The 26698-nt window shown below is 33.7% G+C and overlaps 2 protein-coding genes across 2 annotated transcripts; both read left to right on the forward strand.

Annotated features, from left to right (window-relative positions):
• The first annotated feature begins 882 nt into the window (after window positions 1-882).
• On the forward strand, window positions 883-3385 carry LOC123891911 (LIM domain-containing protein PLIM2c-like). Its single transcript, XM_045941780.1, has 5 exons — window positions 883-1017; window positions 1876-1975; window positions 2134-2162; window positions 2415-2504; window positions 3050-3385. Exons 1-5 carry the CDS (start codon window positions 883-885, stop codon window positions 3383-3385), a joined length of 690 nt encoding a protein of 229 aa, XP_045797736.1.
• A 3779-nt stretch (window positions 3386-7164) lies between these two features.
• Window positions 7165-24866, forward strand: LOC123892476 (K(+) efflux antiporter 2, chloroplastic-like). The gene is made up of 21 exons (XM_045942259.1): window positions 7165-7425; window positions 7894-9527; window positions 9762-9933; window positions 10013-10103; window positions 11122-11258; window positions 11362-11421; window positions 11542-11661; window positions 12525-12593; window positions 14023-14088; window positions 14313-14402; window positions 15066-15170; window positions 15701-15829; window positions 17572-17781; window positions 18400-18549; window positions 22568-22621; window positions 22696-22754; window positions 23098-23164; window positions 23244-23420; window positions 23569-23625; window positions 24124-24198; window positions 24574-24866. The coding sequence occupies exons 2-21, from the start codon at window positions 7948-7950 to the stop codon at window positions 24700-24702; spliced, it is 3597 nt and encodes a 1198-aa protein (XP_045798215.1). The 5' UTR covers window positions 7165-7425; window positions 7894-7947; the 3' UTR covers window positions 24703-24866.
• Window positions 24867-26698: the final 1832 nt, after the last annotated feature.

Consider the following 26698-nt stretch of genomic DNA (forward strand, 5'->3'; position numbering starts at 1 on the left):
CATACTATAAAGTTGTATTATTTTCGGCAACAATAATTATCATTGGGATAAGTAATTTTTTTCAGTGACAATGTGATATATTGTTAAGAAAAAAAAAACTTGTTACAATGACTTAAATTAGTTGTTGCTATATTGTTAAAGTACAAAAGTAAGTATTTGTGTTATCGTCTCCACACTGATGCGATATTAGTGTCGTTCAACAATTAATATTGTTCTAAGTATAGAGAAAGAGTTTTGTTCATAAACATCCAAACTTACGACGCAAATAAATTTAGGAAGAAATAACAGCGACACAAAGTTTGTAGTTCCTTTGAGTAATCCCGCTTTTGAGCAATAATATAGAGCCATATATGTCACCGTGTGAATTACATAATTTCAACATATTGAATGGTATTATGACTGGCTATTAATTATGAAGTTCTACCAAAAAAAATTGATGAAATTCTAGTGAAAAAAAAAAGTTGAAATGAGTTATTTTTGTTAGACACAATTATTTTCAACTGTTGAAATGGTCAGAGACCAACCTGATTTCACTCCAAACAATAAGTTTGTATCCACAAATTACAACATAAAGTTTGTATCCACAAATTACAACATATTATTTTTACATCATTTCCTTAATATTGTGAGGTCTCTAATCAATTGTCAATAATTTACCAATGCAATCAAATCCACTATAATCTGATATAAACTACTTTGCATAAACATATCAAAGTCCTTTCTTTATTCGATCCCTTATTTATCATGAGGTGCAAGTAATGAGTCTTGTTTTCTCTTATCCTTAGAACCTGTGTTAAAAGGAAAAAGTTAAAAAAAAAAAAGAGAAAGTTTTTTTAGTTTTGATTTTATCATTTTTGAGTAAATAAATAAAGAAACAACAAAATGTCATTCACAGGAACTCTTGATAAATGCAAAGCTTGTGATAAGACTGTTTATGTTGTTGACCTGTTAACTCTTGAAAATATACCTTACCATAAAAATTGCTTCAAATGTAGTCACTGCAAGGGATATCTTACGGTATGGTTTAATGATACTATTGTCATTGTTGTTTAAATCTTCTTTCTGCTTTAAAATGTTTTATTTATGCGTACTTTTTTTATCATGAATAGAATTGATTGTATTCGCTATAGATTTACTTAGGCTTTTTCTTTTCTTGTTTTTTTCTTTGGTTTTGCTCTTGTTTGTTGGTTTCTGATGGGTTTGGTCTTGCCCCCCCCCCCCCCCATCTTCTAGCTTATTTATTCCTTTTTTTATTATCTCTATATTATTATGAGCACTTGCGTAAGGGGTGACAACCTAGTTGGGATGTCTTCTGGGTCTTTTGATGTCATTATGCTATTGGTTCACCAAAAAACAATTTATGCATCCTTTTTTTATCATTTTCTTTTTTCTAATTTCTAATTCTTGAGCAATAGTTGGTCTTTTCTAGTCTTGGAGCCCATGTGGGAAATTGTATATATTGAAATCGTTAAGAATAGATACATGCATTTATTTAGCTAATTACATGCATATTTGATATGAAGTGAAATAGGGTTATGACTTTATTTTTGCATAAATTAGATATTTTTTGCGTGCAAAAGAGACATTAATCCTTTGTGACAGGTACGGGCGGCAAAGTTCATGCTGAAGAATTCTAACACGATTGCATTGTTAAGACTAAATTTGAATCCATAATTGGGTTATGACTATATGCATTGACATTTAGCATATTATTGAATCCTTTATATGACTATGATGCATCTAGTGTCTTGGTGTCATAATTAAAATTTGTAATAAAATTATTAAGCTGACATTTTGTTGTTATTTGATTGATAGAAACATTAATGTGTAGTTTTAATTTTTTTTTTTCTATGTTTGGTTTCATATGTTGGTCAGATGAGCACCTACTCCTCAATGGATGGTGTCCTCTATTGTAAGCCACATTTTGAGCAGCTTTTCAAAGAATCCGGCAATTTTAGCAAGAACTTTCAAACAGGTATTAAGATGTAGAACATCTTTGTTATCAATTGTTTGTTTTCTACTTTTGTTTAGTTATTACAACATTGTTTGTTGAGCTCAAATTGACATTCACTTGTCCCTTTGTGTTGATTTGACTAACATATGATATGTTTTTTCATGGCTAAATTATGGCAGCAAAGTCTTCTGAGAAACAAAATGAGGCGGTATGTACTATCCAACCTAAACATAAGTGTTACTATTTTGAGCATGTTTTAAATTGCGGTCGTGGTTACACTGCCAATTTTATATTGCAACAAAATGGGCGAAAATGTAGTCAAAATTGCAATTGTGAGCCATTATGAAAGCCTCAAAATCTTTTATAATGTGGCCGCAATTTAAGATCATGATTTTGAGTGTTCTTAAATATTGTTCTTTACTCTTTCTAACATACAAGTTATAATGTTCTTCATTTACAGAATAGAGCCCCCAACAGACTATCCTCTATGTTTAGTGGAACTCTAGACAAATGTTCAGTCTGCACAAAAACAGTCTATCCTTTGGAAAAGGTTTGTCACATCATCAAACTCAATTTGATTGTAAAATTCACAGTTACAAAATTACACAAAAATGATTTCAATACAATTTTTTCATTACTATCTTAAACACTTTTTATATTTTGATTATAATTAAAACCATTTCATATATTACATGTAATGAGAAATGCAAGCAACCTATGAAGGAGTGATGTGGAAACAAAACATGACTGACATGTCGACACCAGTAATAGTTTGATAAAATGTATCATTGAATATAAGTATATGTGTTGGGGTCATGTCAGTGTAAGACATGATACATATCAAACACCGAAGATGCCTTCCATTTGAAACATCGATGTTACATAGCAAACAACACACTTTCTTTCCAACACATTCTATTTTATTAGATAAAAATTCATATAGGTCACTAAATTTGTTTATGACTTGCATGATTTATTAGGATTTGTTCACAAAATAGTGAGGTTGTTTCAATGTCAACCATTGGGATATAACATCTTAGGAAAAGAATGCTAGAGAGTTTGTTCTATTTTTAAAACTTTTGCTTTGTGAAATAGATGACACTGGAAGGGGAATGTTACCACAAGAATTGCTTTAGGTGTGCTCATGCAGGTTGCCACCTTACACATTCTTCATATGCTGCCCTAGATGGTGTCCTTTATTGCAAGCACCATTTTCAACAACTTTTCATGGAGAAAGGAAACTACAATCATGTACTTCAAGCTGCTGCAAATAAAAAGAATGCAACTCCACCTCCTGAACCATCTGAACCAGTTGAATCAGATGAACCAGCTGAATCAGCTGATGCTGCTGATGTTGATGATGAACCATCAAAGCCAGATGAAGAAACAGAGGAACAGACAGAAGAAAAGTCTGAGACACAGGAAGATTGAATTCCTTCCACCTTCTTTTGATTGAATTTCAGTATCTAAAATTTGCTTACAAATTAGTTTAATTAATTGTAAGCTAATTTGAGAGGTTTATTTATGTATTCAAACAGAGTTGTTCAATATGTGCAATGTATTAATTCTTGTATTCATTTTGTTGGAGGTTATTATTCTCCTGTAGTGATTTCACTACTATGTAATAGTAACTTGTATAATAGTAAAGGAATATAATTTAATTTAATATTGTCCATAAATTTATTTGTCTTTGAACTTTTAATAATTCAGTTAGCAGAGAACAAACAAATGAGAAATAATTAGGGAGTAATTAATGATACTATATTGACAATGAAATTCATGATATCATGGAAGCCCCTAAAGCTTAAACTCGGGTTGTATGAAAAGTGTTAAAGAATGTAGGGATTAAAAACAAACTAACGATTCAGGATCATCAATAGATTGAGACACCACATCTCCATTTTAAATTTTGGATTGAAACGTTGCTTGTGTTTTGGCTTTTTAAAAAATCTCTTGGTGTTTAACAAAACATAGTGTATAGTAGCGGAAAATATAAACACGTAGAGAGAGAAAGAGCAGAGAAAAGACAACAAAAAGTTTTTATACGGGTTCCTCCCACAAACGAGAGTAGTACAGTCCCCTTGCACTTTCAAGAGAGTTCATTATAATCACAGCTGATTACAATCGCTCAAGCAGAATAAGTCTTGATAATTTTCTTCAACTGGATGACTCTATTTATAGGCAGAGAAATAGATCCGTTGAAGATGACCGTTGAGAAGCTTGTTGGAATTTGTAATTTGCTTTCTACAAAGGTAGTTGCAATCTAGGTAATAACCGCTCAATTGGCTTTGACGATATGGATAATGTCTTCATATTCATGGCAAAAGGACAACTGCACCAAATGCCAAGATCACATTGTACTTTCTTCTTTCCTCTTTGTCAACTCTGAAGTGAACCTCTGAGTGACCAACGTCTGATCTTCCAAGTCTCACTGACGTAGAGTTTAATGTTCACTGCTTCTGACGCTCTTCAACTTCTGAAGCTTGCTGCCTCTGAATACCTTCAGAGTTTTCCTTTTACAGTTTGTTTTTAGCTTATCTTTACCAAATTTAAGTGGATACAAATTTTATCTTACAATCCTGCACACTTGAACAAATATTAGTAATACCAATTGTTCTTTTAATCCTTGAACAAATATTAGTGGCACGATGGCTACCTGATTTTTCTCAACTTTCTGTTTATGCGCAGATATCCTTAAAAAATATATCCTCCTCATCGTGGCACAATGTAGGCCATCGTGACACAATGGGACTTCATATTTGGCTCTAGGCTTCAACATAAAAGTTGTAGCTCTTCACCTTAGCTTTCCAACGCATATTCGCGAGCCTCAATTCGATACTCGTAGCTCTAGTTATGTTATGCGTAATGAGAAGGTGTCAAACTGGTGTTTATTCATGAAAACAAAATAAAAGCAAAACTCAACTAAACCTAGTAAACACATTAAAAACACTAGAAATTAAGGGAGAAATCATATAATTGACGTATCATAAGATAAAAGAAAGTGCATCAGAAATTCACTAATCAAGTAGCGAACTGAGGAACTTGGCAGTTGTGTTGGGTGTTGATCGATTCTGGAACGATTTCAACATCATGAAGGTTTGAAGGTTCACCATGCTGAGTTGTAGCGATGGCTCTGCTGCGAGTAAGAGGTCCTAGTCTAGACATAGTTTTCAGGAAACTGGTGGGGGTTGCTCCCCTTTTTGAAAAGAAATGTTTCTTTTGAAGGAATGAGTTCGAATATGATTTTTTTAGGTAAATCAAATCCCAAACGGCGCCACTAAACTAGTTGTCCAAAAATGATTGTCTTAGGTGATGATGATTCGGCTGGTAGGAATTGTGAATGTTGATAATGAGATGATTTCTTGATCTTTACACGGGGAAAAGGTACCTGCAAAAATGTTAGCACTCGAACGCTCAAGCCGGTATTTGAATAAGGTAAAAACTAGTGTGAATTGGAGGCATATATGTGATACATAGGGATTGATGTATGAATGCTTGTACAAGAGAATATTAGGATTTACAATATAGTGGGGTCATTCATATGTAGAGGATCCGCCACATATAACATATGAATTGTCATTTGCCCGGAGCATGTTTTGAATATTAGGAGCATGATATCATTTATACGTGCTCGTATATTGGTTCCGTGGTCATTTGCGCCACATGCTGTACTTATCCCATTATGATAAGCCTTGATGTATATTGGACTTTAGCCGATCTAGAATAATAGAGACTAAAAATGAAATTTAAGATATATAAGGACAAAAAAGATATTTATCCCTATTTATTAACTCCTAAAAAAACCTAAAAATCTTTTCATTTTATACATTTTTTTTTCTTTTAGTTTTCCATCATTTCTTTTAAAAATCAAACATAGACTAAGACAAAAAGAGCTTAGGAATATCCCCTCATATACTCAATGGCCGTTTTGGTAGCCATTTCAAAAATAAAAAAGGGTCATTCACCATAAAAAAGACAAACAACACCAAACCTTATATTCACACTCATAAAATATTAATTTTTTATTTTAATTATTACATATATAATCAAAAACTTAATTCTATATTGTAATTGTAGGTGAGTGTGTCTAAAATTGATAGTTGTAACGTGACCACACAAGAATATCTCGTCAATATATTAACAATAGTATTTTTAAATGGCAAATGCTAACATGTGCCCTAAGGGCACATTTTAAGGTGCATTTAATTAACTAATATTCCATTTAATTTACTTCAAAAATAGTAATAATCAACTTTATTAATTAAAAGATATGGTCCACTATATTTATTACCTATTTAAAAGAATTGGAAAGACAAAAATATTATATGCTGCCAAATTTGATTTATGATGACGCGCCTGATTATACGACCATAATTATATGATTCCAATTTTTGTTTTTGTTTGTTAACAATCAGGCTTATATGTACTCCTGGTAATACTTGATTTATGTTAACTTGTGTTTTTTGTTTTTTCTTGGTGAACAAGACCGAATATTATAGTATTATGCTGTAATAGTAACGATTGTTAGTACTATTTTAACTTTTGAATTGCTAATATGTTTTAGAATTTTATAATACTTACCAGTATAATTTAATTTTGTTTTCAACTTAAAAAACAGTTTGACAAAAAAAAAAGCTTTGTAGCAAAAACAAAATAGTTAATTATCATATTTGGCAACTATCATATTTTGCTTATGCAATTTTTTTAAATGGGTAATAAATATAATGAACTATATCTTTTAATTAATAAAGTTAGTTATTGCTATTTTTGAAGTATATTAAATGAGATATTAGTTAATTTAATACACCTTAAAATGTGCCTTTAGGGCACATGTTAGCAAAACCCTTTTTAAATTTATTATATTTATCTCATTGTGAACTTAACTCAATAGGAAAATCGCATATTTTATGCAAGATGGAGTTCGAACTCCAAAGACTCAACTTATCCGTATTTCAAGTGAAATTTTTAGCTACTAAATTTATTATTACATTTTTTTTTAAGAAATTGATTATTATTACATGTAAGTTAGGATCCTCTTCATTTGCAATTCTTTCCATTTCCTCTATTATTATATAATTTTGAGAATATAAATGCAAAAATGTGACATCGAGTGGGTCCAAATATCATTTATACACCCTAAAATATTTAAAAACTTTGATAATAAAAGAAATGAAAAACATAAAAAATGGAGAGGATCTCAACTCATAAATAAATAAAAAGTGTTTCAGAGTTTTGTAACAAAAAAAAAAAAGTGTTTCAGAGTTTCGCTAGTTCTAAAAGAAAAGAAAAAAAAGAAAAAGTGACGCTGGAATTTTGCAAAGTTTCTGAGCATAGTAGCATTAAGCAGCGCCGTCGTCCTCGTTCGTATCGTCTCTACGCCGGCAGCTTCACTCACCGGCTAACCGCTGTCGTGTATTGCAGTCGCTGCCTCACCAAGATACTCCGTCGTTGTCGCTGCCTAGTCGTCTTAGGTGCGTTCTTGTTCCATTTCTTAGGCGAGTTGCGAGTTACGTTTTGTACTTTTTCTTAGATTTCGTTGAACTGAGCTCTGAACTTCGAACACCACGTCGATTCATTCTCCAATTCATATTTTATCTCTCTACATTTCTCGATCAATTATCTATGAATTTGTTTCAATATCGTTTTCTCACTTAGCTCAGTGAATTATTTGTTTTTGATGAATGAATGTTGAAATTTTGTTTGATCAATATTTTTTTTAATTTTTTAATTTTGAATTTGTTTTTGCCTCGATTTTTGGATTAATTGCTGCTTAGTTATGGAGAATGCGTTAGAAAATATTATTGTATCTGAGTTGTTCATCCTTGAAAGATTCGCACACGGATTTTAGTTTTCTTATTGCTGTATTACAAATTTTGTGACTTATTTTGCTTTGGATGAATTCATATGCACATTTGACTTTTTTTTTCTTTTTTCATTAGGTTTTTGATGAATTGCTGATTGGTATTGGTGAAATTTTTTGAGTATTGAGAAATATGAATATGGATTTAGGTTGTAGTTTGCCACAGTCAAGAATTTTACACGGAGCCGTGGAGACTAGTTATAGACAAAAATATGTAGGTCAAGTAGGTTTTCTTGACTATAGGAGAGGTTTTGGTTGTGGATTTTTAGGCAAAAGTGTTTTGAGATCACGTTTTAGTGTGGAGAACAAAGTTAGTTGTGTTTCTTCTTGTTGGAATGATTCAAAAGTGGTTGCTGGTGGTGAGTTTAAAGTTTTGAACACAAAGAGAAGTATGTCATGTAAGAATGAGAAACTTCTTATGGGATCCAGATTCATTTGGTTGAAATGCCAGGGTAATGATTCTTTAGCTTATGTTAATGGCAATGGCCGCAATGTTGATTATGTGGAAGGTTCGGGTGAGGATGCAGCAGTGGTACCTATATCTAGTGTTGAATTGGATGTTCCAGTGGAAGAAGGAGGGAGGGCTGAGAAGGAAATAGGAGTAGAGGAACAAAGTGTGGATGAATTGAAAGAACTATTGCAAAAGGCCTTGAAAGAGCTAGAAGTTGCGCAAATAAATAGTACCATGTTTGAGGAAAAGGTTAAAAAAATATCAGAGACTGCCATCTTTTTGCATGATGAAGCAGCCCGATCTTTGAATGATGTTAATTCTACCCTTGACACCATTCAAAAAGTTGCAAATGAAGAACATCAGGCCAAAGAGGCTGTCCAAAATGCTACAATGGCTCTTTCATTAGCCGAGGCAAGACTCCAGGTAGTCATAGAGTCTTTAGAGGCAGCAAAAGAAGTACATGAAGGTTCTAATGAGAGTGATGGCGGTAAGGACTTAACAGAAAAGCAGAGCACACTTTTTGTTGCACAAGAAGATATAAAGGAATGCCAGGAAACTTTGGCAAATTGTGAGGTAGAATTGAGGCGCTTGCAAAATAAAAAGGAAGAGTTGCAAAACGAAGCTAGCAAATTGCAAGAAATTGCTGAAAAGGCACAGCTGGATGCAGTGAAAGCTGAGGAGAATGTTACAAACATAATGCTTTTAGCAGAGCAAGCTGTTGCATTTGAACTTGAGGCTACACAACGTGTGAATGATGCTGAGATTGCTTTACAGAGAGCTAATAAGTCTTTTACAAATTTGAATGCTGACACTGTAGAAACTATACAAGTACAAGATGTCGTGCTTGTTTCTGAGGAGGAGAACAATGTAGAAAGTTTTTCTGATGATGTCACAGTTAGTAGAGACAAAGATTTGGCCACAATTGATGATGCATCTTTGCTTGCCAAGTTATCACCTGAAACAGAATCTGAAAAAGCCATCCAAATTTCAGAAGACACAGCGCAGCCTGATTATATAAGTGATAGTGAGAATGCCATCCAAACAAAAAAGCAGGAAACACAGAAAGATTTGACTAAGGATAGTTCACCATTTGCTCCCAAAGCATTATCGAAAAAGTCATCTCGATTCTTTTCTGCATCGTTCTTTTCTTTTACCGAAGAGGAGGCTGAGTCCACACCAGCATCAGTTTTCCAAGGCCTCATATTATCTGCAAAGAAGCAGTTGCCCAAGCTAGTTCTTGGGTTATTGTTAATGGGAGCAGGGTCTGTGTAACCTTCCTATGCCTTATTCTTTTATTGTTATCTATTTCAAACTTTTTAAATATTAGGATGATTTTTTTAAGATTTTCGGGAAAGATGATTCAGAATATCAAGCAAATTTTTTTAAAGGAGACGATATTGTGCCTTCTTGCCATGTAAATTCATCTTTAAAGTTTTTATACAATGAACATATCCAGTATTCACGATAATGTGGTTTTTTTTTAATACTTATTTCAGAGCTGCTGTCTATGCCAATAGGGCTGAGAAAAATGCTCAGTTCCTTCAACAGCCAGATGTTATTGTGACCAGTGCTGAAGAATTTTCTTCTAATGCAAAGCCTCTATTTAGAAAACTCCAGAAAATCCCCAAGAAAATTAAGAAAATCATTGCGTCGTTACCTCATCAGGAGGTTTGCTTTTCTTCATTCTTTTCCTTTAATCTGATGCTCAACTTTATAAATTTCATCTAACTGTAAATATTTATCCCAGGTGAATGAGGAAGAAGCCTCCCTCTTTGACATGCTCTGGTTATTACTTGCAAGTGTTATATTTGTGCCAATATTTCAAAAAATCCCTGGAGGTATCTTTGTTACCATGATTTCTGAGTGTTGAATTGAACATATTCTATCATAGTATTAACAAAGTTGCTTGTCTAGGACTAGATGTTTTAGAGAGAATGTGATTAGGCACCAAACTCCATAATTGCTTCAATGAAACTTCGATGCATAGATTATCTCCACTCTATTTGGCCCATGGTCCTGTTTCTTGTTGACAGTGGGTTATGACCAATGTTTTCAAAATTGGATTGGTCAACTGGTGAATAGAGTTGCTTTATATTGTTTGGAGGCCTGGTGAAGGTCAAAGAGGGTTTCAAACTTGCCTATATATTCTATAAACATATGACTTTACACATACACATACACATACACATACACATATACACATACACATACACATACACATACACATACACATACATATACACATATCTGTATGATTGAAGTATCATTGAAAGAGTATAATAAATGTAAATAAATACAATAGATAATAATTATACACTACCTATACAATACATTTATATTGATAAGACATAATATTCTATAATCAATCTTAGCAACAGATAAATACAGTATTAATTTAAAATTCCCTTCATTTGAAGGATTTCATATAGAGAATGTAATGTGATATTTAAGCAACAGACATAGTTTGGCTTAGTGGCACCAAAATTTTGTTTGGTCCTCATTAAACCTTGTTCAGTTCGCATGGTTTGATTGGTTCGCCGGTTCAGAATGGTTTCCAATCACAGTTTCTGTGCCCTTATCAGACCTACCCGTGGATTGGTTCATGGTTTACCTGTTCTTCTGACTGACCTGTTTGGTCAGAGTTTGTAAAACTATGGTTATGACAATATGAAACTGTTAAATTTAAGGAAACTTTTTACTTTACTTAAATAGTAAATTGCTTTTTTTGTCAGAAGATTCTAACCATTGTCTGGATGTGTTAAATTTCTTTTAAAGCCATGCATAATAAAATTACTTGTCCTACATTCACATTTCATTGTGCTGATGCTATGCTCTCCATCTTGCAATGATGTTTAGGTAGTCCTGTTCTTGGTTACTTGGCTGCTGGCATCTTGATTGGGCCTTATGGTCTCTCTATCATTCGTCATGTTCATGCGACTAAAGCAATAGCTGAGTTTGGAGTTGTTTTCCTTTTATTCAATATTGGCCTGGAGGTGGGGTTTCCCTATAAGTTCTTGTTCTACCTTAACTTTGAACATCACCATTATCAACTAATCAAGAGTTAAATTGAAGATTTGAACTGCTTTGTTGTTTTAGCTCTCTGTTGAAAGGCTCAGTTCTATGAAGAAATATGTTTTTGGATTAGGTTCTGCGCAGGTGATTGGGAACCTCCATCTTCCATCCTTGTTATTATTGTTCACCTCAAGCTATTTTTTGTTATACTCTAGTAATATATTACTTGACAATTCATAGCATGTATGACTACAACAAATGCAGGTTTTAGCAACTGCTGCAGTTGTTGGCTTGGTGGCTCATTATATCTGTGGCCTACCTGGCCCTGCTGCTATAGTCATCGGGAATGGCCTGGCTTTATCATCCACTGCCGTTGTTCTGCAGGTTAATAACCAAAACATTGTGTGCTTTTAATTAATCTTTTTTCAAGGGGATTTCATCTCCAACTTTGTGGTATATTTTCACACACTAGTCAGTTTAACATCCTTGCTTTCTGTTTCTTGTCACGGCCTGATTTTATTGCAATCAATGTCCAGATTAACAATGCTCATTTAGTCTGCCCAGCTTAAGAATAAAATTATGCTAAAAATGTGTTTATAATTTTGTCATTAGACTTCCAATGTTTCAGTAGAATCTCTCCCAAATTCATCTAACCACACACACTCACACACACACGCGCACACACAAAATCTATTAATTAACCTCAGGCAGCCATGCTAAAGAACACACCAAAACTCTATTTTACAAACCACCCCAAGCCAAATATAATGACTACTCTACTACTTGGGAAGATCAGCAAATCTTACAAACCTACTACTTTACTACTTGCAATCCTAAAGGAGAGAAATGCGGTAAGTCACACTATCGGTGAGGGAATAGACCCCAACAACATAACTCAAGACATAAAGTAACTAAAGGAAGAAAAACTTATAAACCCAACCAATTTATGATTTGATTTTTCTTTCCTTGAGAGATTCGTGTGTGTAAACTTTTATAAACCTGTCAAGTCAAATATAATGCTCATCTCAGCTTAGGGGCCTTTGCCTCACTTGACACCATCTCATGGCTAGGGGACATCTTATAAACATTTTTTATCGAAAGTTCTTGATGAGTAAATATATTATATATGCAATGAAGGTTGTCTTGTCATCAAATGGGAAAAGACACTGGACGTTCTATCTATATTTTTTTTTTCTTCTTCTGGGAGTTTGCCATGCTTTAATAGTTTCAGTGAACTTGTTTTACAGGTGTTGCAAGAAAGAGGCGAGAGCACATCACGGCATGGGCGAGCTACATTTTCTGTTTTACTTTTTCAGGTAATTTTGCATCTTACCCATCTTATTGGATGCTGAAAAAAGTTTATCGGTAAATGATGTCTAAATTTTACAGAGAATTTAATTCTTGTGTGTTAAGAAGTCCCACATCGGTTGCGAGATGACCTGAATGTGTGTTTATAAGTGAGGGCAATCCTCACCTTATAAGCCGGTTTTGTAGGGTTAAGTTAGGCCCAAATCCCAATTCTAAGATGGATCAGCTAAACATAACTGGCTTCAATACCCCATACCATTGCATGTACCTTATGGATAAGCTAAACAGGATCTCACATAGTTGCGGGAGAGGTTATTTGAGTGATCATATCAATATCATTGCACTTTGCCGTTTGCATAGTCTATCATGTTTCATGCATACTGATTCTATGCCAGTACCATGTTATGAGAGAGTTGGTTCATGACACATGATAAACAAGGGTCTTCCTAATATTGATCAAGATTCAAGAATTAAACTGCAAAACTAAAAATCTTTATCTGCTGTTGAATGTTGGAACAGATGGATGTACACATTTACATATCTGCCCATCAAGCTTTTTATTTAGTATTTTTTGATGTACTAGTTTTTTAATAGGGTACAATAGCGGCACCATCATAGTGTTGCCCCTTGGTGCTTCAGCTAGCATCTAGGGTTCTTTGTGTCAGATTTTATTTGTAGTGTTGCCCCTTGGTGCCTCAGCTAGCATCTAGGGTTCTTTGTGTCACATTTTATTGTTGCGATGGAAATCACAACTTTTTGTATGCTTTTGGGCCGTGAGTGCATGATTGTGGAGTGAGAAAAGTGGAAGTGTTTGCTGTGAGATCTTCTGCATTAGCTACGAAGGAAGTTTGGATCCTGGGTAAAGGTGAAACAGAAGCAATTGAAAGAGGAGATGTGGTTGCATGTGGGCAAGAGATGGTGTCAAGTACATAAGAGAAAAAGGAGGAGTTGTGGTTTCTAGATTTTGGGGGTTGCTGAAGCAGCGTCTACCGCAATTGAAAGTAGGAGGTTTGATTGCTACACTTTTCTGAAAGGAATATTTTATTGGTCGAGAAGGGTAGGCTGCTGGGGGGAAAGGGAGGGTGTGGTTTTTTGTTTCTTAGATCAGAGAGGGGTGTTGGGCCATTCTGCACCCTGAAAGTATTGCTTAAGTCGTGTGTGTGTCATGAATTTTGAGTATTTTATTTTTAAAATGTTTGAGCATTAATATGCAGATAATATTGATTATTTAATCAGCAGTTTTTATTTAGTCGCAGTGTGCACTATCCTACTATAGTGTTTTTTAGGTCTGTTGCTCTATCTGGTCAATTGTTGTGTGAATTTGAAATGTCATATTTTACCTGTTTTTTATTAGCTCGGAATACCTTTCATATCTTTCTTCAATTGGCATTGCAATATTTGGACCCAAAATTTATTTTACTCTTTGTTTCTATTCAGGATTTGGCTGTTGTAGTCTTGCTAATACTCATACCTCTTATTTCACCAAATTCTTCCAAAGGAGGGGTAAGGTTTTTCTAGACACTCCGTTGTAAAATACTTGTTTCTCATAGGTAGACTATTGCTGTCATGAGGTTTAGCTGTTTTGAATATGATCAAGTTGCACGAACCTCGGTGAGGACTGAGAAAGTTCATGACATGAAAAATTCAATATTTTAGTTTGTCCATGCATTAGGCTTGGTGGGATAAGGCTTGGTTGTCGTTGTAAAAGAGACAGTCTCTGTTTTCAGGTTGGTTTTCAAGCCATTGCTGAAGCTCTTGGACTGGCAGCTGTTAAGGCAGCAGTCGCCATTACTGCCATAATTGCAGGTGGACGATTGGTAAGTTTTTTCAAAATTGACATGCGAGGTCTCATCACTACAACTTCTAATTATTATTACATAATCCTAGGCTTGTAGCTGGCGCTTACTTTTTTATACTTGAAAAGGAAATATCACTTTTTATTGTCCTCATGAATCGCTATATCTATTTTATTTTTGTCTTGCTAATATTTGCTTCAAGTGCTTTTCAAATCACATGTGTATAGCGCATAAAGCTAGGCCATCAATTCTATAGTTTCAACTATAGTCATGCTTGACCGAAGTTACGGACCATTTGAAATAATGTACCTAGTTGTTTATGACGGTCGAACTACTAGGGCCTGACTCCTGATGGAAGTTCTTGATAAATTTTGTGCCTTGTTAGTGGATTGAATGCTGCGGCCGGCCATTCAACCAGTTGCAATAACGTACCTAGTTGTTTATAACGGTTGAAATATGAGGTCTTGATGGAAGTTTCTATGTAATTTTTGTGCCTTGGGTTAGTGGATTGAATGCTGCAACCATTCAGGATCCTAATGATAAAACATATATATCATAAACAACCATTTGTTCAATTGATAAGTGATATTATTTCGGGATTCAATAGGAAGGCTTTCAATGGTGATACTTCATTTGCAGAATAGTGTGGGCTGTGTATACTGAGTTTCATCTTCTTCTTTGCAGCTTCTTCGGCCAATATACAAGCAAGTTGCTGAAAATCAAAATGCCGAAATCTTCTCAGCCAATACACTTCTTGTTATTCTTGGGACCAGTCTTCTTACCGCCAGGGTACATGATTATTATATTGCTTTCCTTTTCATCCTTTCTTTAGGTTTTTGACTGGCTGAAGAGTTTCTTCTAGTGTTTTTGTTCATTATAGAAGCAATTGTTCATGTCTTCGGTAATATTATCTTAGAATACTTTAGAAAATGAGAAGGCTAGCCAAGGTTTGATTGATTGGTTTAACGACTATTCTGAAAACTACTGAATCATTGAAGAAATTACCAAACATTTTTAGAAGTTAACTTAGTCCCACATTGTTTTGTACAAATATTTATTCGTTTTCTCAAAAGAAATTTTAATATTCTTACAAACTTCATTACTATTAAATCTTAATTGTATAGAATAACAATATAATAAATCAATAATATGCATTTTTTTTCCTTCAAAAAATATGCATTTTTGTGTGTGTGTGTGTGTGTCTTTGTGTTTGATCATTAAACCATAACCTGGTTTGATGTTCAGAACATTGGGTTTAAGTTCATTATTTTTGTATCCATAATCTGAGCTTAACATTTTTTCCCTTTTTCTTTAAACAGGCAGGACTTTCAATGGCACTGGGAGCATTTTTGGCTGGTTTACTACTGGCAGAAACTGAATTTTCCTTGCAGGTTGAATCTGATATTGCACCATATCGTGGCCTTCTTTTGGGGCTCTTCTTTATGACGGTAGGTGCTGAATATCAAAATTCACAAATTTATTAATTGTTTTATTTTATTTGTTCATGTGACAAACATCCATTAGAGAACTGCAATTTAAAACCATCTCGTCAATTATCTAGTGCGAATTATTCTTATAGAAATATTCAAAAGCAATGAAATGACCACTTAACACTTAACGAATCATACATTAGAGATGAAAAGGGAAGTGGGAATCATACATTAGAGATGAAAAGGGAAGTGGTGGGTAGCTGGATACTAAATACTCCCTCTGTCCAAATTTATAAGGAAAAAAGCTCACTTTTCTTGTCCGAAATTATAAGAAAAAATAATAATTTTGATCTTATTCCTGTGAAATTAAATTTAAATTGCATTTAATTTGTTCTCTCTCTCTCTCTCTCTCTCTCTCTCTCTCTCTCTCATTTTCTCCATAGCAAATTGCCAATTAAAATTGATTTTACATTTTTCCATAAAACTTATTCCAAGGAAAAAACAAAAAAAAAAAATTGTTTTTTTTTTTTTTGACAAGACAAAAAAATTGTTTTAAATTACTTATGTTTTGGGAGTACATAGCTGGTGTACTACAATATGGTAGTCATAGTCATTGGATAAGGGATAGGATGCATTTTAGGTTTTGTTCAAAGAGCAGAGTTGATTTGGTCCTATATGTCCTCTTTTGGGACAACCTCATGCAACAACAGTACACTGGATAATATTTCATTTTTTCACCAGATAGAAAATTTCTTTCCTGCATTGAATGCAAACACTACAGTTCATCTCCATCTTCTTGTTTCCTTTCAAGATTAAGCTGCCCTTTGTGCTTTCATATTCAATGATTATGATCAGGATTTCATGCCACGAAGTTATCTTTCAAAATGAAAAATTCAAAGTTAGATCCTTCAATGTGAAAAACTATATAAAGTTGAAAACTTTAGTGATCAAACTATTTCTTTTGAATGGGTCCATACAAAGTAACTAGCTGCTCCAGAAAAATTTATAAAGTTAGTTTTGGATTCGACAACGGTTTTGTGACGAAGAATTCAAAATTTAAGATTTAAGGATACCTTTTAGTTGGAAAACAACTGAAAAAAGAATTTCAGTAGAGTATTTGTTAGTACTAAAATGAATGACGTCTAAATGCTTCTTGTGGACTCATCCTCTCACAAAAGCAATACATGCGTTGATGATTGTGGTCGGTTATGAATTGAGCTTTACACCTCCCCAACAACATTAACCGAACTTAATCCCACTTAACTAGGATTTGTGTTGGAGATAAACCTTTATATTATTAGAAAGAAAACTAAACTTTTTAAAGCAAGAAGGGTTTTACACAGTTTGAAACATTTGTTAATCTCTATGAAGCACGGATACAAACACGGACACCTGTAACGACTTGCGACATCGATAATAATTTGAGAAAATGACATGACTCAATGTAATCATATGTGTCGGTGTTGGACACCGACGCATGTCCACACCGGGAAGCACCTAATCCGAGGAGTGTCCGTGCTTCATTGGTTTAATCTAGAATCTTGATATAACAACTATGTTGAATTGAGCAAAAAATATCGAGTTTTCCTGTTGATTTGTCTTTGAATTCTAGGTATTATTGTTGCAAACATGGTTGTTAAGCGCGCGAGGATGATTAAAAGATTAAGCCAACTTCAATAGTTTATTTTATTTCTGGGGAAAAGCCACCTTCAATATGTTATTTATGTAATTAATAGCAATTATATTTTGCAAATTTTCAGGTTGGAATGTCAATCGATCCAAAACTTTTTGTTTCAAACTTCCCAGTCGTCATGGGGACACTGACACTCTTAATATGCGGAAAGACTATCTTAGTTTCTTTGATGGGTAGAATCTTTGGGATTTCCCTCATTTCAGCTTTAAGAGCTGGTCTTCTTCTTGCTCCTGGTGGAGAATTTGCATTTGTGGCTTTTGGTGAAGCTGTTAATCAGGTTTTTGTTTTTGAATACTGTTTTCCTTACCAAGAATCTGTGCGTTACTATTACACTTTGAATTATATCTTTATATCAATGTAAAATAAGTTATTTTGACAGAGTTAGTTTGACAAATGGATAAATAATGTTCTTGTGAAAAATAGGAAGAAATAATTTTTCTGAATGTGCTTAGAGTTCTACTTTGCACCCAGCACCAGGTTTTATTTATAGAGTTGGTAATTACAATAGTAATAAATACATATGTTGTTTACAAGGGTGTAATTAAGACCACAGCTTCCTAAGATACGTTGAGCAGTTGTACTTAATCTCCTAGCTGTATACTGAACCTTAGCTACTTGGAAAGTGTAGAATAATTAATATATTAAATATAAATGGGATTGGTCCCCCTTGGATTAGTCGGTCTTAAGGCCGGATACCAAGTTTTCAAAAAAAAAAAAAATTAAATATAAATATAAGTTTGTATCTCTTGTTGCCTTTAGTTTTTTTTTATCATCAATCATCTTTGTATGTTGATAAATATAAAATTATTTGTGTATTAGTAGCTGATAAGTTTTATTTTCTTTGATAATCAGTAAAAATAAAACTATTAATTTTTGCTAATTGACATTTCTGCAGGGCATAATGTCTTCTCAGCTATCTTCTTTGCTGTTTCTTGTTGTGGGCATTTCAATGGCCATCACTCCATGGCTAGCTGCAGGAGGCCAGTTTATTGCTTCCCGTTTCGAGCAGCATGATGTTAGAAGTTTATTACCTGTAGAAAGTGAGGTAAATTTCCTTACTTTAGTAGCTGACCAGTAACTTTGATAATTGCATGTGGTCATAAATTTTTAGCCTTAGAATCTATGAAGCATATATTCCGACACAAACATCTGACACAACACAGACACAATGACATTGCTAATATAAAAAAGGCTTAACTACACAATACACATTTGGTCCCTTACGTTTATTTTAGGTTTCAATTTGGTCCCTTATGTTTAAAAAGTATCAATTTGGTCCCTCACGTTATTGACATTACGCTAAGTTAGTCCTTTCCGTCACTAGGTTGACTAACTCCGTTTGTAATGCCCACGTGGCCAGTGACGGAGCCAGAACTTTTGAATAGTGGGGGCATTATATATAAATTTGTCGAATTAAATATGTAAATAACATCACGTACCAAAAAATATATATATGTAAATAACATTTCATTTTTTAAGCCCCGTTTATAACTTAATATATCATAAATTGTTTTCTACATGTTTTATATTCTAAAATAGTTGATAATTTTCTCATTATCAATTAAAAAAATTCTCTGTAACAATAGAGTTTTCACTATTACTAACACAAATTCAAGGATCTTTAAGTTTTACGTTTGTAAAAGTTATGTCATTTACGTTTCTTAGGTAACAGTTAGATCCTTAAGTTTTTTAGGTAACAAATAGGTCTTTTAAGTTTCTAATTTGTTGTATTGTTACGCTTCTAGTTAACCTCCTTACTTTGTTGCACCGTGACCATTAACATTAACTTTCACCATGGTGGATATTTTGATGAAAACGACAATATGTTAGAGGAGATTACTTGAAAGGGTAACGATGCGACAAATTTTTACAACAAATGGATAAAGGGATACCGTTTAACAAGATATATATATATATATATATATAGGGTCTTGTTATCTTGTGTTGAGTTGGGTTTTTTTTTTTTTTTTGGGTGGTCTGGTTCACATTTATGAAAAATTATAGTTACCTAGATATATATGTATCCTATTCTATATACTACTTAATTTTTTTTCAAAACTTTGTGAAGGCACATGCCCACACAACCTATCAAGTGGCTCCGTCCCTGCACGTGGCTAACAGAAATGCCGACTTGGACACATAGCCATCCTATTTTGTACATGTAGGCGCCACATGTAAACACTTAATTAAAAAAATATTTATAATTTTTAAATGCTTTATGAAATGCAAATGATGTTCAAGCAAATCTGCAAACTAAAAACACAACCTTCAAACATTCATCTACTCCAAAATCTCATTAGTCATCCTCTCTTCCTTCACTCATCGCCATTCTTCATTCACCTCTCTTCCTTCAACTCTCTCAACCCAACAGAAATAAAATCCAACAAACAAATTCAAACCAAAACTTATAAATTAAAACCCAAACCATGAAAATCACAAACTCCAAAACCATAAGATTAAGAAGAAACAGAGATAAAAAAAGAATGAAATCAGATTTGATACAAAATATTTTGATTTGGGATTTGGAAGTTGATTGGGCATTTCAATCTAGTAGATTGGGGTTTCAATATGGGTTTTAGATCAGGTGAGATGAGCAAAGGTTTGGGTTTAAGATTTGATATTTTGGAGTTTCAATCTAAAACAAACGTGGCCTCAATTTCGTAGTTTTGTTGTTGTTCCCTTGCTGGAACTTTAGTTTGTCCTTTGTAGTTTTTTATTGTTAAAGGTGAAAGGGATGGAGTAGATATGTGGTGAAGCTCAAGCTGGTGATGGTGGTGGTGGTGAAGATGATGATTTGCTGGATTTTTCGTTGGTGTTCTTTGTGTTTTTTCTGTTGAAGGTGAAGAGAGGATTGAGTAAATATGATGAAGAAGATGATGGTGGTGGAGAAGACGATTGTGTGTTGTTCTTTACAAAATCAATTTTTTCTATTTTATGTTTTGTTTTATTAAACTCAATATTATGTGGAATTTTACAAAATTTTAATTACATAAGTGTGTCCATGTGTGCATTTCTGTTAACCATGTGGACATTACAAACGAAGTTAGTCAACGAATTGACGGAAAAGACTAACTAATGCAAACGGTGGAAACGTAAGGGACCAAATTGATACTTGTTAAAAGTAAGAAACCAAATTGAAACCTAAAATAAACGTAAGAGACCAAATGTGTAGTTAAGCCTATAAAAAACACAGGACAATAACACCGATACTTATATTATTTTATTAAAATATGAATACTTCTCACCGGGAATACTTATATGAATACTTATCTATAAACGATCTAAATTACACACACATCTAAATTGAGCAATTTATTTCATTAATTTTTTTTTTTAAACAAAGATGTCATAATCCTTCATCGATCCACTCCTACTGAAAAGCTAAAAATGATATGATCAAATTTAATGTCTTTAACTCCTCGACACATCTTTATAACCCTCGTAGATGTATCTAGATGAATCAAAAAAATGTCTAAGGTGTGTCAAAGCAAAATAAAAAAAGATTTTTTGAGCACACTTGTTTGAGAACTACTAAACCCCTGAAGCCCACCATTCTTAGAAGTAGTGAACTACTAAAGTAGATGTATGATAGAGTCCATAACTGGGCTCTCCTACGGGTGAACTACTGAACCCCACCATTCTTAGAAGTAGATTGTTTCCTGTGTTTCATCGGAATAAAAAAGTCTTGCAGTGCAGGTAAAATGAAACTGTGTTGTATGTATTAAGACTGATATCAAGGAAGCAGGGGTTTGTTCACTTGATTCTGAAGAATATTTTAGTTAAACTATCCCAATCCTACTTTGCTAGTTATATTTCTTAAGTTCAAATTCCCAAAATTTTATGCATTGATCTCCTGAAAAACTAAGTCAAGACTCAAAGATGCATCTGCTATTGGTTTCTTTGTAGTCCATAAAAATTAGTAAAGATTTGGTACAAGATTGCACAAATGTAGCTGAAAAAAGGAGTAACAGAAGTGTGAAATTTTGTCACGTGTCATTAGGAAGGACTTTTCCTATAATAGATAGATTAGTTTAAGATTGGCTCAGTTATTCTTGAGTTTCAAGAAATATTGGTTGGATGAATAAATTTCATTAAATTTTAATCCTTTAAACTATGTGTGTGTGTGTGTGTATATTGTTGATATTTAATATGATAGAGTATCCTAGATTATTCTTAGCATAGCATATTTCACAGTACATATTCCTTTTGTAATTAATGCTCTTAATTGTAGAATTGGCTATATAATAGAATGTCCATGATGCTCTTATACACACGGTTTTCACCATATGCCTCTTGTTTTCTCTTTCTTTTTCCCTTTCAATATATATATATATATATATATATACACACTTTTCAGAGATCAAATTACTCCACTCGGTACATAGACATTAAATTTTATCAATTAAACTGTTAAATGCTGTTGTATTATCTTAAAGATTATGCACACCCAATTTTAGATGAATTGGACATTCGTACATATACCATCTTAAAATTGATGTTTTACTTGTATTTTAAAAGTATATTATTCATTGGATTGAAATTATTTGATGAAGTAATAAACAATTTTTGAAATATTATGAAAATTTGCGTACTTGATCTACTCAATAGTTGCTTTAAATTTGATGGTTGGATTGAGAAAATTTAATGCCTTTAAGAGTTCTCAAGTGGAAAACTTCTGAAAGGAGTTACTTCTAGAGTATGTTTCCCCACTATATATTGTTGTGTCTAAATGTAGTTGCGTATAGTTGCGACTAAGGTGGTAAATATGAAGTCAGTTAATAAAGTCCCATGAATCCCTAATACCTTGTTGTACTCTATAGCGATAGTTCTAGTGTTTTAGAATAAAATTCTTAATCGGAGAAATGATAAATATTTCTGTTATATTTTATAGGAATTAGATTTGAGTGTAGAACTCTAAATGTGGTTTCACATAATGAATTGATGTTAAAATGAAGTGATACACTGCATTTACACAAATTATTGAGAAGCAAGTAACTGTAACTAACTAACAAGATTAACAAATAACTAGCTCTAACAGAAATTTTGGATTTCATCTTTTTCAGACAGATGATCTGCAAGATCATATCATTATTTGTGGATTTGGACGAGTTGGCCAGGTAAATTCTCTATATTTTTGTTATATTAATTAGTTTCCATCAAGTGTGCAGGAGTTTACCTATGTTATTTTCAGATCATTGCACAACTTCTTTCTGAGCGACTTATTCCATTTGTTGCACTAGATGTGAGAAGGTAACACAACATTCTAATCGAAATTTCTATCCTTTTCTTGTGATTTTTCTTATCGACGAATGATTTCTATCCTTTTAAGATTAAGAGTGTCTTATATTATCTCTTGGGATTAGTTTATTAAGTTTTCCTTATTTATTTAGGATTGAGGTTATGTATCCCTACTATAAATAGGGAGTAGTGTTTAACCTTTGTATCAAAAGTTATTATCGATAGTTTTCAATCAAACTGATTATTATTTTTCTCATTCTTTTGTCTAAAATGCATATCTTCAACACTTTGCAATACTTATCTTTTCTGTATCTGCCAATATTAACCTGCTATCCATATTTGCCAATATTAACAGTGAAAGAGTGGCTGTTGGGCGAGCCCTGGATCTCCCTGTGTACTTTGGAGATGCTGGCAGTCGAGAGGTAGTACACATGAGTCATGACTTAGGTACATGTGTCACATACTTCTTGTTACCTGATTTTCTTTTTAATGGATCACTAGGTCCTACATAAGGTCGGGGCTGAAAGGGCATGTGCTGCAGCTATAACACTAGATACTCCTGGAGCAAATTATAGAACAGTTTGGGCTCTTAGCAAGTACTTCCCTAACGTTAAGACGTTTGTCCGTGCCCATGACGTTGATCATGGATTGAATTTAGAAAAGGCCGGAGCTACTGCGGTAATATTGTCATACCCATTACCAGTATTCATGTTTTAGTTATCTTATGGGACAAATCCAAAACCGTAGGAATAGTCATGCTCTTAATTCTTGCTTTTCTATATCAAATTAGTGGAATGCTTACTGTAGCATTTTCTGTCATTTGCAGGTGGTACCAGAGACCTTGGAACCAAGTCTTCAACTAGCAGCCGCTGTACTTGCTCAGGTAAATCAAATTTCATTGAATATCCTAACTGAATCCTCTGCAACCAGTGCAGCCAAATCTCGCCGCTAAATCAAGATATGATGGGATTCAATGGTGTGTATTTGGCTGGACGGGCTGTACAGCTGAAGAGAATCTGAGTTGATTTTGATTGCCACATGCAAATATTTTTATCTCCTGTCTCTGATAATGTTTATGTTAACACTTTTATTTAATTATGACATTATTAAGATATAAAAGATCATTTTCGTTTCTTGTTGTGATGAAATCTTGGTTACATTAGCTGAAAAATTCCCGTGTAATAATTTACTGAGCAACAAATGCTGCACTTTCATAAAAAATATGAAAGAACGGAAATGAATGTCAGGTAATGTTTAATGTAGGCCTTCTCAGAATCAAAGTATTCAAAGAAAAGGTTTTGGTTAATACCAGCTTATATAAATATTTAATGCATGGAGATTGTTGGCATTCAATTTTATAAAGTATTTTTTCTTTCTTTAGGCTAAACTCCCCGCATCAGAGATTTCAGCGACAATAAATGAATTCAGATGCCGACATCTAGCTGAGCTTACAGAGGTATGCATTCTGGAGATCTAGTCCCTGAGTATGGTGTTGTCAACTTTGTTCCTGGAACTAAAGAGTTCTGAATGATCCCCAAATTAAAATTCTCAATCACATTAGTCATTGCTAGACAATTTTGGTGTCTAATTTGACTGATCCAAAATGACTAATATGATTGGAAAATTTATATTTTAGGGACTATTTTAAAATACTAATAATATCAGGGGCAAAACTGATAGCACACCATTATTTTAGAGATTAAATTAGTGATTTGATCTTCCAAACTAATTCAAAATCATGCAATGCTCAAATCTCTCTTGTATAGTAGATGTATGAATGAATGAATGAATGAATGAATCTATGTATTTTGTTCTTGTTCTGTTTATGCAGTTGTGTGAAGCAAGTGGAAGTTCTCTTGGTTATGGATATACTAGAATTATGAGCAAATCCAAATCTCAATCCCCAGATACATTAGATTTAGATGAGACCCAAGTCTCTGAAAGTACACTGGCAGTATGAAGATTACCTCACATATACAAAGTAGAAGGCAGAAGAAAATAAAGGTAGGGAAAAGGGAAATAATTGTGAGAAAAAAAAATGTACAGCAGATTGTAAGTTCCATTATGTACAGAAATATAGCGGGATAGAATGAGATACAATGGTTTCAACTTTCACGTCACTTTCATCTTTTCTCTTATGCTGGAAAATTTTGGCTCCGAAAGTTGTCAAAATTCTGTCCGAGAATAATCTCTGTTGCTGCTGTTGTATATGCCGTTGGCGTTGTTTTATTTTCCCTTGTTCTTTTGAAAGACACGGTGTCCCATTTTTGTAATTTTTTCATTCTCCAATTTCTTTATCTATAAAATAAAACCACCTCATTCCTTCCCTCTTTCACTTCCACCTCTCTTCTCCACTCACCCACACCACCACCTCCATGAATATAAAGCTCTTTCTTGTTTTCCTTTCAGAAATTACATAACACACAGTGACACAGGCCTTCAACTTGTTCCTCAGCCCTGTCTCTCTTATATTGATGCAATCATCACCTTTTTCAATAACGATGGCTACTATAATACAAATACATCAATATTTTCATGAATGTTCTTGGGTTAAACCACCTCAAAAACTAGCTTTCATAATGCAAATGTTTTACAAATGGAATTTCAATCATGAGAATTACTTAAGTAGCGGATGTTATAAAAATGAGAAATTTTGAAAATGTCATCTGTAACATGTCTTGCGGACACCGTTTGTTACTTAAGTAGCGGACCAGTCGGTGGTTAGGACCTCTTTTGCATTAGTTAAATTTTGATTGGCCACTTGTGTGGTCACGGCCAATCAAGAGCCAAGAAAATTTCTATAAATAGGGCCTTCTCTTTTCTCACACCTCTCCCACTTCTCTTCTCTACCTTTTTTTTAGTAATTTTAATTTGTTTAGTTTTTATCATTTTGTGTGTAAACGGTTGAATAGCTTGTCGTTGATAAGACGTAATGATCCATTCAATGTACTTTAGAGAGATTGTTATGCTCATCAACGAGGGACTTGTGGCCAAATTGGGAACATTATGATTAGTCGAAATGTCCTTGTCATTTGTTGCATAAAGTGGTTCATGGAGAGATGTCTATGGCGCATCCGCTTATAAGGAAATATTGTGCCCAATTTTAAAGTCGGTTGGTGATGGGTTCAAATGTGTGGGCATATGAAAAATATTGCCTATTTTGCATTCTGCCTATTTTGAGGAATATTGCTATAGAGTTGTCGCGCTGTGTAAAATGTCTGAGCGTACTAATGCTCGAAATGACTACAGAGTCGCCACCAAAAATTTATTTTTAAAGGGAAACATCGATAAAACCCTTGAGGAATGGAAAGATAGTCGTCACAATCATTTTCAGGCTCGGGAGTCTATTATGCAAGGGAAGGTATTAGTCTGCTACTTAAGTAGCGGATGGATGCTGCTACTTAAGTAGAAGATGCAAAACGTAATAGGGTATCTGGTAGGGCGTGTGATCTAAATTGGGAAAAAAAAAACTAATTTTTTTTAACACCCGCTATCTAAGTGACGAACTCATTCCGCTACCTAAGTAGCGGACATGAATATTTTGATAATTTTGTAGATCGCGCCTGGAAACCAACAGAGTAACAAAAGCAAATCTCTAGACATTTTTGTGTCTTTTTTATTGGATTGTTGACTTTAATTTAATTTTTATGATATTGGAATATGAACTTAGCGTTGGTTTTATAACGGTTGAAACTTGAACGAGAGATTTTATATGTTGTTTTTGTTTTACAATTGTTCTCTCTCTCTTTCCATCTCTGTGTAACTCTCTCTCTCTCTTACCATCTCTTTTTCGCCCTCTATCCCTCTCTCTTTATCTCTCCCTCCCCCTTCTCTCTCAATCAATTAACCGTCTAATTTTGCAAATTTTACTTAATTACCGATGTGACGTGTATCCTAATCAATTACGCAATGTTGACAGGTATCACATATGCAGTTAACTGTCATGTCATCAAAAA

Source organism: Trifolium pratense, linkage group LG6 (genome assembly GCF_020283565.1).
Source record: "Trifolium pratense cultivar HEN17-A07 linkage group LG6, ARS_RC_1.1, whole genome shotgun sequence".
Classification (NCBI taxonomy): Eukaryota; Viridiplantae; Streptophyta; class Magnoliopsida; order Fabales; family Fabaceae; genus Trifolium; species Trifolium pratense.

Bases quoted from the DNA above. Each gene is read 5' to 3' on its own strand.
- LOC123891911 (XM_045941780.1), top strand. From the start codon at position 883: ATGTCATTCACAGGAACTCTTGATAAATGCAAAGCTTGTGATAAGACT. The intron at 1,976-2,133 runs GTATTAAGATGT...AAATTATGGCAG, and splicing joins TAGCAAGAACTTTCAAACAG to CAAAGTCTTCTGAGAAACAA. The intron at 2,505-3,049 runs GTTTGTCACATC...TTTGTGAAATAG, and splicing joins CAGTCTATCCTTTGGAAAAG to ATGACACTGGAAGGGGAATG.
- LOC123892476 (XM_045942259.1), top strand. From the start codon at position 7,948: ATGAATATGGATTTAGGTTGTAGTTTGCCACAGTCAAGAATTTTACAC. The intron at 11,422-11,541 runs GTGATTGGGAAC...CAACAAATGCAG, and splicing joins TTGGATTAGGTTCTGCGCAG to GTTTTAGCAACTGCTGCAGT. The intron at 23,421-23,568 runs GTAATATTGTCA...TGTCATTTGCAG, and splicing joins AAAAGGCCGGAGCTACTGCG to GTGGTACCAGAGACCTTGGA.